This window comes from Embiotoca jacksoni, unplaced genomic scaffold, assembly GCF_022577435.1.
Source record: "Embiotoca jacksoni isolate LCO1_2020_lvr unplaced genomic scaffold, fEmbJac1.0.p SCAF_10, whole genome shotgun sequence".
NCBI lineage: Eukaryota > Metazoa > Chordata > Actinopteri > Embiotocidae > Embiotoca > Embiotoca jacksoni.
In genome coordinates, this window is record NW_027185230.1 from 15,651,224 (window position 1) to 15,661,805 (window position 10,582).

At 40.4% G+C, this 10,582-nt stretch overlaps 2 protein-coding genes across 2 annotated transcripts; one reads left to right on the top strand and one right to left on the bottom strand.

The window, feature by feature from the left end:
• Nucleotides 1–203: 203 nt before the first annotated feature.
• On the bottom strand, nt 204–1,686 carry LOC138204593 (beta-1,3-galactosyltransferase 9). The gene has a single exon (XM_069159932.1). It carries the CDS (start codon nt 1,657–1,659, stop codon nt 607–609), a length of 1,053 nt encoding a protein of 350 aa, XP_069016033.1. The 5' UTR covers nt 1,660–1,686; the 3' UTR covers nt 204–606.
• Nucleotides 1,687–2,504: 818 nt separating this feature from the next.
• On the top strand, nt 2,505–7,422 carry psmd5 (proteasome 26S subunit, non-ATPase 5). Its single transcript, XM_069169366.1, has 10 exons — nt 2,505–2,702; nt 3,109–3,253; nt 3,358–3,468; nt 3,555–3,683; nt 3,983–4,092; nt 4,260–4,402; nt 4,510–4,701; nt 4,888–4,997; nt 5,119–5,259; nt 5,445–7,422. Exons 1-10 carry the CDS (start codon nt 2,530–2,532, stop codon nt 5,700–5,702), a joined length of 1,512 nt encoding a protein of 503 aa, XP_069025467.1. The 5' UTR covers nt 2,505–2,529; the 3' UTR covers nt 5,703–7,422.
• The last annotated feature ends 3,160 nt before the right edge of the window (nt 7,423–10,582 follow it).

Here is a 10,582-nt window from a genome sequence, read left to right on the forward strand (position 1 = left end):
GTTTCCCTGTTGTGAAAAGTGAAGCCACTGCGGAATAAAGTGCAATACCACTGAGGGCCACTAGGGGCTGGCTTCAAAAATAATCTTATTGACTTGGAAATGAAATGACAACTGGATTTTATTGAGGTACTCAGATAGATAGATAGATAGATAGATAGATAGATAGATAGATAGATAGATAGATAGATAGATAGATAGATAGATAGATAGATAGATAGATAGATAGATAGATAGATATACTTTATTGATCCCACAAGGGTAACTTTTAAGGCAATTTCAAATGCAAAATTCACAAAGTCCTGCTTCCTCTGCTGACGCTTACAGTTCTCCATTACAATCTAGATTTACACTGCAATTTAATTTACACGTCTGACCAAATATTTTTTGGTATATGCTCTTATTTTTCTTTCTCTCGTCTGTTTTTCCATGTTCTTACCTATTTTTTTTTACATTATGTACACAATAAATTATGGATAGTTATAGAATACTTTGGTCATTTAGTTGTTCCTGACATATGACAGACTGGAACTATATTACTCCCAAATTGAACAACATCTGCAGAAGAACAAAAACCTACTACACTTTTTCTTAACCCCACACTATCAATTAACCATACGAGTCAGTTTGTCTCGGGGAGTTGAGGAAGGACAGTTTATCCAGGTATGTCAGAGCCTTGCAGGTCACCAGGCCGTAGTAGGTCTGTAACAGTGAACACGTCCCTCCCTTTTGTCCCAGGTCTGCCCACACTCGGTCCAGTTCACGGCTCCCCGTCCTGGCTGAGCTGAACAGGTAGCGGTAACAGCAGGTGTTGTAGCGGATGTGTTTCTCCCCTGAGAACCTGGCGCTGTGTGTCGGTGCAACGCCGGACTTCTGAGCACAAAGGCCCACAAAAACATCGGCTGGCACAGGTGCACGGACGGCTGCAGAGGCTACGTACACTTTACGGACCACATCCTGGGACAGGACATAAGCCGTCCCGTCACAGTATTCGGGCAGGTACTTGTCAGGGTAGAGGGCCGGGGGAAGGTAGCCGGGGCTGTTGGGATCCCTGTCGGGGGAGTCTCTCTGGATCACCCTGCCGAGATAGAGGTCCTCAGGGTGCCTGTGTAACCCGAGCAGGTAGCCGCCAATAGCAGGGAGGTTGACAAACACAGACTCTTTGGTCAGCAGAACAAAGCGTGCCAAAGGACAGAAGATGATGACCCAGCGGAGAGCCAGCACTGTCCTCTCTGTTGGGCTGTGGAGGGATGAGTCGGCCGCCGCACGAGCCTGGACCATATCGCCGTGGTGGTCAGACTCTCTCACGAGGGCTTCTTGGGCAGCGGAAGTCTGAGTTGATCCTAAGAAGAACAGTATCCTCACCGGAAAGCCTTGGATGAGTGTCTGGTTGGCCCATGTCCTCCTGACTGCGTCTCTTTGGGTGACATTCGCTGGAGAGCTGAAGACAAGAGAGAGGAGGAAGAGGTCGGTGTTTCTGCAGGCGTCAGGGTTCGTGATCGGGTAGGCCTGGGACACGTTCTCCCTGGCGTTGCTCAGGTCCAGTTTTCTCGCTTTCTCCCTCACACCAACGACCACGCCATCAGTGTAAACCCCAGCCGTGGGCTGCAGGAGGTACTCCTCGACAAAGTCTGCACCAAACAGCAAGGCGTGAAAGAGCATCACATTGAAGAGGAGGAAGCACCACTGGTGGGTACGCAGTTTGCACAGAGAGCACTGGAGTGTAAAAAGAGAGTACGAATTACCTTAAAGGTATCCAATAGAACTTGTATTAAAATTCATAAGCTGCAAAGAGTCAACATTTTACCTGCATGGCATCTGCTTCAATCGCCTTGTTATTTCTCTGTTTATTTGTCGCAGGGGACCAGAGCACCTCCAGCTGTAGTCTGCTTTTCAACACAAGATGACAGACAGGGTTTCCACTTTCATGAAACTCTACCCAGGTGTAATCCTGCACCCTTAACCCCAAGTCAGTGCTTCATTAAGAGGAGTGTATCCTGCATACAACATTAATGACACCTGGAAGGTCTAATCATACCAAAGAATGTTAGATATTCACCTTTTAGGCATGTTTTAAAAGTACTTCTTTGAATAATAAGTTGTATCCTAAAGGGGTTTTCCACAAAAAAGTGAGATCATCTTAACAGAACTTCTTAATATTACAACAGCTGCTTTCTAGAAACATTCAGAATAGTTGATTATGCAAAGAACACAAGTGTTAGAATATATGCTAGAAAATAACCTCAAAAACAGGTGTTACATGCAGATTTATTTATATTATTTGTGGTAAACAGAAATGCGAGACATAAACGAGGAGTAAGGCCATGGTAAGATAATTCAGACATTATTAATTAATGCCAAGAAATAGGAAAAAGGCTTTCAGTATTTGAGGTCGTGGCGCCTCCCACTCAGGCCAGCAGGTGGCGGTAATGCGCCACAAAGTTGCATGTTAACCGCAATCAATCGCAAGTGAAGAAGTCACGTTTGACGATTTAGGCGGATACTTCGGGGTTTCCGCAAACACCGGAAGCCATGGCTGCTTCCATCGGGAGTTTACTGGCGGAGATCTCCGGCGTCGAAGACCCGATAGAGGAGCTGCAGAGCTTAAAAACAGCTCTGTTGTCGATACCCGTCAGCGCTTTGAGGGACTCTGTGAGCGGGCAGCGTTTCGATGTGATTTTCTCTCTGCTGGACTCCAATGAGAGGTTTGGTCCGGTTCAGTGCATCGCGTCTTCACTGTTTTACCCAAAGTGGTGACTGTAAACTGATGAGTCATTAAAGTGTGGTAATCCTTGTCGATAACAGTTGGCTACAAAAACAAAACAAAAAAAGGATGCGTTTAACCTGAGGTAGTTGTTAGGAAGCTAAGTGGCTACAATGCTAAACCATGAAAACAAAGCAGAGCAGGTGAGGGCAGCGACACCTGTCCTGTTGCGTAACCCCGCACTTGACACATTTTTCCATTTGTTTTATATCCCAAATGAGATTTGATGAAATGAGAAAAAGACTCAGTAGATGCATTCTTCATGATCATGACTGTTAGTTGCAGCAATTAAAAAAAAACAAAAAAAAAGCTTTGCAGGTTTTCAGTGTGAGCTGCGTTTTCAACAGGGAGCAGGTGGAGCTGTGCGTGGACATCCTTGAACGCATCCTAATGGCCCTCAGCCCCGTCAACGTGGTCCAGAACTACAGAGTGGAGCTGCAGGGCGGGTTGACTCATCCTAAAGAAACCGTGAAGATTCTGGCCTTGATGCAGGTAAAGAAAGCTGTTCGCACCCGTACGAACCTTTTGTACAAGAGGTCGACCCCGGGGATCATCAAACGATTGTCTGTCGGCTGCTCCCGTTTTCCCTCCGTCAGATCGGTCGAGTGGTGGAGCACCCGGACGCCGTCACGGAAATCCTCAACAACCACGATATCCTCCGAGGGGTGATCCACTGCATCGGGGAGGAGATGTCGGTGGCCAAACAGGTGAATGTGAACGAATTACTGAAATGACAGTTGTGAATGAATTCATAATATGTGTGTGTGTGCAGTAACTGTTTTATCTCCTGCAGGCGGTTCAGTCGCTGTCTAAACTGAGTCACTCCAAACCTGGGTTAGACAAACTGTTCCAGAGCGACCTGCTCAACGCCATCAAGGACGTGATGGCCACGAGTGACATCATCAGATACAGAATATACGAGGTGTGCATTTTATTTTTGACAGAATCAATAAACGCTGTGACGCATGTTAACTTGTGTTTATCATAAATTATTGTGATCAATCATTATTATCCTATAGTCAAGCAGTGTAACCTTCGTAGTGGATGGTAATCATTTTTAATTCGCGCGTTTCCATGGAAACGGCAACACACATTTTCTCCGTCGTCATTTCACCATTTTATGCTCCCAACACGTCGTACTGAAACAAATGTAAGAGTTTATAGTGACGATTTTTTTTTAAAGAAGTCACACTTGTTCCTTGTTTTTGTTTTTGTTTACAGCTGCTGGTGGAAATCTCATCTGTGTCTCCCATCTCTCTCGGTTACTGTGCCAACAGCAGCCTCATTTCTCAGCTGCTCAGTGAACTGACAGGAGATGACATATTGATCAGGTAGGAACATTTGATACAGTGTGTGAAAACGTATTAATTAGTAGCTGCAGTTACGTTTTATTATTTATTTATTTTTTTGCTCTCACCATCTCACCCCGTGACGCCCTCTGTGTCTTTACTCTTCTGTCATGCTGTTAATTTGGGTTTATTATATCCTTTTCATGCAGGGCCACAGCTATAGAGATGGTGACCGCTCTTGCCCACAGTCCGCATGGCCGGCAGCACTTGTCCCAGCAAGGTATAATGGATAAGCTCTCCAACATGATCAGAGGAGCAGAAACTGACCCTCTCTCCTCCCTCTACCTTCCTGGTGAGTCTCGCCTAAAATCGACTCCAAATTCTGCCATGAATTAAAGACTATTGTCATAAAATGCTGCATTAATCAGCCCTGTACGCTGTTGAATGTCACTGCTGTAGGTTTGGTGAAGTTCTTTGGGAACCTGGCCATCATGGAGAGCCCGCAGCAGGTTTGTGAAACTTACCCAGCCTTCCTGGACAAGGTGTTTGAGATGGCTCTGGATCCGGACCCTGCGATGATCGGGGTCGCCCTGGACACTTTGGGATTACTTGGATCTACCGTGGAGGGGAAGCAGATCCTGCAGAAAACAGGTTAGTTTTAGATATCTGGACGTAGGATACAAATTTAAAAAAATTAATTCTGCTCGGTTGTCAAGTTGCTCTGTTCTTTGTAATGTATGCAAAGGTTTTCCTGCAGTTTATCACGTGTAGGATGTTTTTATTTCATTAGTTGTAATTATAACTGAGGTCTTTATGAATTATTTTGTGTGTTTTCAGGAAAAAAGTTCAAGGCTGTGTTGTTAAGAATGAGCAAGCATGGCAGTCTTGGAGCTACAAATCTCAGAGTGCGCAGCTTGGACGCCATATCACAACTTCTCACCCTACTGGTATATTTGTGTTGCCCCATAAAGAACAATCACACCGTAAAGTGAAGGTTGTTTTGTTTTTTTGTCTCAAATTGCCGCCGATACAACTTAATTTATGAATTTCCACTTTTTTTGATTGCAGCCAGAGCAGCAGACAGAAGACCTTTTGGCCCTGACAGAGTCCTGGTTCCAACTTTTATCCAACGAACCCATGGACATGATCCGCAACATCATCACTCAGCCGTTTCCAGAGCTGCACTGCAGTGCTCTGCGAATATTCACAGTAAGTCTGTCCTCACTGTTACTGACCTTTTGACAACCTTTTAAAACTGAACAACTGCCTTTGATATTAAAAAATTTCATTTTTTATTTTTTTGTATGATTTCAACCAAAACAAATACCACAAGCATTGCTGCAATACAATTATTTTCTTTATCAGAGGATGACTAAGGGTGTTTTTCTTTCCAGGCCATTGCCGATCAGCCGTGGGGTCAGAAGTTGATGATGAGCACGCCCGGTTTCATGGAGTTCATTTTGGATCGTTCAACGGGTCAGACGAAGGAGGCCAAAGATGGCAAGTTTCAACTGGTGGGGACGCTTGCTGGTTCGTCAACAGCAGCAGAGATACTGGGCAGCCAACATTACCTGCGCATGAAGACTTACCTCAGAGAAGGACCTTACCATGTTACAGCTGTGGCCACAGTCAGCACAGAGGGAGCAGACTGATTCAAATAAACTAAGGTACACTTGGTGGGCCTCTAATTAATGCTTATGTAATAAGTAAGTGCCTGAAGGATCTGACTGTGGCTTACCGTGTAATACTCTAATATGATAAATAACTCTAACAAATAGTGGCATGGTGGTACAATTGATTCTTGTTGTTCTGGGTTTTGTACCCTCATGGTTGAAATGCACTTATTGTAAGTCGCTTTGGATAAAAGCGTCCGCTAAATGTAATGTAACAAGCTCGGATAATTCAAATTTCACAGGTTTAAAAAAAAAAAAAAAAAAAAAAAAAGACATTTATGGTAATTTCATGTGAACTGCATCCAGAAAAATTAACTCAAACCAATCGTTAAAAGTTTTTGGAAACAATTAAGGAATTTATCTTTAAATAGTTGTTATGATTACGGCTACAGCTGCTCGTTTCTTAGATTGTCCTACACTCATTATTTATCAGATAGAACATAAACATTAACCATCTTCAATCATCTTCATGAGTAAATCCAGTCGTGTATGTAAAATAAATACATGCATCCTCAAGACAACAGGAAAATAAGGTGAAGTTACCAAACAAACAGTGTAATTAGCACGATTCAGTTACAGTAGCTGATAAATACACGGTGGATCAGACCTTCAAGTCGTTATTAAACTCTAAAAAGTGAAATTGGAGTTGTAATAACAAAGAGCGAGTAATTTGTATTACACATTACACTGTTTTATACATTTGCTATTTATAATAAGGAGAACCACACGGCTTTCAAAAACAGTTGTATAAAGTTGTCTGAATGTATATTAGAGAGTGTAAGTTTACCAGACTATAATTAACAAGCGGCGGGCGTGGAGTTTTATTGGACTCGGCTTTAGTGAAACGCTAAACTAAAAAGCACTGGTGTGGCCCTTTAGCAGTATAAGTACCTCTGAAATGATTGTATTCATACACGCAACGAGATGAAGTTCCAAACTGGACGTGTACTTAAAATCCCGCTGATGCATCAAACGTGTCCCAAACATTTCCACATCCAATAACCAAACCTCAGCAGAGGCCATGTGGTATGTTATCACATGTTTAGTTTATGTGCCTTTTTAAAAAGTACTAAAACAGTAATTAAGGAACCTACACAATGTAAAATGTTCCCTAAACTGTTTACGAACCAGGTACTTGCACAAATTCATCTTTTAATCCAAACTGGTCTCAAAACAAAAATTCAACTTCATTAATAAAAATCCAGCTCTCCAAATCGTCCAGTCATTGATCAGATTTTTTTTTTTTGAGTGATGTTTTTGTTTACCAAACAGTGATATTTTTTGTTATTATTAAAGATGATTCAGTCTCACAACAGGTGGGTTTTCTGTACTTGTCAATTTTTGCACGAAGGTTGCAGAAAAATATTTTGATACCAAGAAATATTATTCTCGAAATTCCAAATGACGCATCTTGAAGGCTTCTTTTTTCTTTTTTTTAAATGGCAGTTGAATTTTTGTGGCACCTTTTTTTTTTTCATTAAATTATCATGTTGGGATTTAGGAGTGCCACATCAGCTTCTGTATGACACCCTGTAGGGCAGGCAGTGAAGGAGAGGAACTAGTTTACTCCAATACTGTACTTAAGTGAAGTGAAGTACTTGACTTTAGTATTTCCATATTATGCTCTTTCATACCAATGTCTATTTTCTCTGGACCATATGATATGCTCATTAAATACAATACAACACAGCAGATTAAATCAATGGTTCTCCTCTTTTCTTTTTTTTGTTGCTTTTAAGCCCTCTCACACATTCATCTCTTCACATTTCAAGTGTCTGTGAGTTGTTTTGCAGTTCAAAAGGAGATTCACCAATTAAACTTCTCGGACAGTGCGAGTCAAAAAATGTGCAGCTTTGTTTTTATACTTTCCTGCTTTGGTAATTGTTTCACAACCCCTCAGCTTTATCTTGCGACTGTTTTACGGGGTCTGGATACAGAACGACTGGACTGTTATAGTTACCACAGGAAAATATTACTTTTACATTTATATAACAATATGATTACATCATCTAATATATCAGTCACAGGACCAGAGACTGTAATCATAGTCCTCTGATGATATCGTTTCAACGGGGGACCATTTTAGAATTTGCTACTCTTACTTGAGCATTTCCACTACTGATGTAAGACGGTTTATTTAAAAAATATTTTGTGATAATAGTAAATATATTTGGTTCCCTGGAAGCTACAATATCCTGTGAGGGGAAAAATGTCCAGACAAAATATTTTTCTCTGCACTTTTATTTATAAAAGTTTCCAGCATTTATTTGATATAGATATTAATATTTGTCCTATATTTCTGTGTATAAACGTTGAGATATAAAGATACATTAGCTGCTATATATCTAGATGTCTGGTGTTCTTTGTCATCTCCACGAGGGGGCAGCAGTTAAGCTCTGGTTTCACTTTTTTTTACCCAGCTTCTTTTTTTGTTGTTGGAAATATTAGATAATTTTACATTACCTCTAAATAGTTGTTTGAAAAAAAAAAAAAAAAACCATGACATGTTTTGAGAGAAAATAACTCTTATCACCAAAAAGGTCAGAAATTGCAAGTTACTGCTCAACAATATGTTGTATTTTAGAAGCTTATTGTAGCTTTTTATATATAAAATCTTATTCTGACAAGTATCCTGTAAATTGAAATGTAAAGAAGCATTAAGTGGAAATACAAAAATGAAATTCAAGTACATTTAAAATGTACTTAAGTTTCCAGCACCGCTCTCACTGAATGCCGAGTCCACGGATGTTTTAATCATCGCATCAGACAGAATGTCACGCATTTGGCATTTTTAAGGTTTCTAAGAACCCGACCTTTAAACAAAAGAATAAGGACGTGACGAGAGAAAAAGTAACCGAAAAGGCACAGCTATAAGTGACACGCTGCTGTGTTAGATTTCCTTTTAGTTTCTGTTTGGCATTTTACATTTTTAGGCACCAAGCTGTGCGGGGATGTGCAGCGGAGGGGTCGAGCTCGGAGGCAGCTCGGTGGCTCCAGACACCAGATGGAGACGGCGATGGCACGGCGGGAAGGTCCAACCACTAACTGAATCTAGAAGAAAAGCTTATGCAAGCTTTTTCCTGCAAGCTGAAGCTCTTGCAATTATACTAATGGTAAAAACACGGGCGCTACTTATCCTCTTCACTGTGGCACCACAACATGGACGTGGAATAAACATTTATTTCTGAGCTAAATGACAGGACGGGCTGGATTAAAAATCATTTAATGGGAATAATTTGAATATGATGGGGCGTTAAATGGGACATTTAAACCGTCTTTACTGTGAAATTACATAGGTAATCAAATTCAATCAGAAAACAATGAAGTATCCTTTTGTATTCATACCCATGTAAGAGTTGAATCCAAAAATAGGGCCATTTATTTAGATTGAAAAATAAATAGAAATAACATTTCTGTTTGTAAATAAAAATTGCAAAGGACAGATATGAAATTAATTAAAAAAAAAATATATATATATATAAAAGGCCTTTTTACTGACATATCCAAATAAATGACTGCCAATGCCACAATTATCTGTATACTATAATGGTGCTGATTCTACTAACAACAACTGAAGAAGAAGGCGCAACGAAATGACGTCATTAAAAGAGCCAGATTCAAATTTCAAATGGTTGAAAATCAACGTGGGAAAAAAAAAAAAAAAAAGAAGAAGACATTTCTGTTAGTTTCCACAGACATGAGTGTAAACGATTCTAATTTATAATAATCTATGTGAACAATGTTCTGTCAGTTTAACACCGTATTATATATTTTACAATTACTGAACAGTAAAACAGTCTTTCTATGTTTTCTATGTTTTTCCTAAACCTAACCAAGTGTTTTTTGGTGGCTAAACCTTCGACACGTTACTTATCCCCCCTAGACAAAGCACAAATGTGACACTGCCCTTTGGTGGACAGACTCATGTATTTCATGCTTCATTGTGATTCCCGGATTGCATTAATAACATCAGAATAGGACTGGCTAAAAGATGATTGTACTTCTTCTGCACCATTTTCCTAATTTTTTTTTTTTTTTTTTTTTTTTTTTAATCATGTTGATTTTTAAATTAAGCCATTTAATCTTTGACAACTTGAATAATCATCAGCTGCCTTCTGCTGGACTCTGCTGCCCTAATATGTATATAGTATTGATCTACGTCTTCAGCATTAAATCTTTACACATCTGTCCTGGTGGGATTTCTCAGATGTGACTCCCCTCCTCTGCAACAGCTAAAAGCTTTTTCTCCAGAGAGAACGATTGACTCAAACCTTAAACATCCATCACAAGCTTGAAACTCTTCAACAACCTTGTGTCACTGTCTCCCCGGTGAATCATATCACCTCACCCACGTCTTGTCCATACTTGCTCCAGTTTGCGTCATCAGATAAACAAAGAAATAAATAATAAAATCAAATAAATAAAAAAAACAAAAAACATCCAGTCAGTCAATCTTTTCTCTGTACATTTGATTTCTTCTTTTGGCACTTCTGGATGTGTTGAGGAAATCATTTGGCTTATTTTCCTCTTCGTGATCAGCGTTAGTGACCATCTCATGAAGAATTAAATTTAAATGCAGGGACTGAAAGCCATCTCTGTCTGCAAAACAATGTTTTTAAATGCTGAAAAATGATATTCAACCCCTGTGTAAGGCTGCTGCCCTCTGTGCCTTCCCCTGCTGTCTGTTGGAGAGTCTCCTCCGGGGTTTCCTCTGTATGAGAGGTGAGATCATCTCCTTCTCCAGCTGGTTACACCTGAGAAACTCTGACAGCAGGCACATAGTGAAGGGAAATGTGGGATTTTCATATTTTATTTGAGTGATGAATCATCATTATCATCATAACTCTATTGAACTTCTT

Bases quoted from the DNA above. Each gene is read 5' to 3' on its own strand.
- LOC138204593 (XM_069159932.1), bottom strand. From the start codon at position 1,659: ATGCTCTTTCACGCCTTGCTGTTTGGTGCAGACTTTGTCGAGGAGTAC.
- psmd5 (XM_069169366.1), top strand. From the start codon at position 2,530: ATGGCTGCTTCCATCGGGAGTTTACTGGCGGAGATCTCCGGCGTCGAA. The intron at 3,684-3,982 runs GTGTGCATTTTA...TTTTGTTTACAG, and splicing joins TCAGATACAGAATATACGAG to CTGCTGGTGGAAATCTCATC. The intron at 5,260-5,444 runs GTAAGTCTGTCC...TTTTCTTTCCAG, and splicing joins GTGCTCTGCGAATATTCACA to GCCATTGCCGATCAGCCGTG.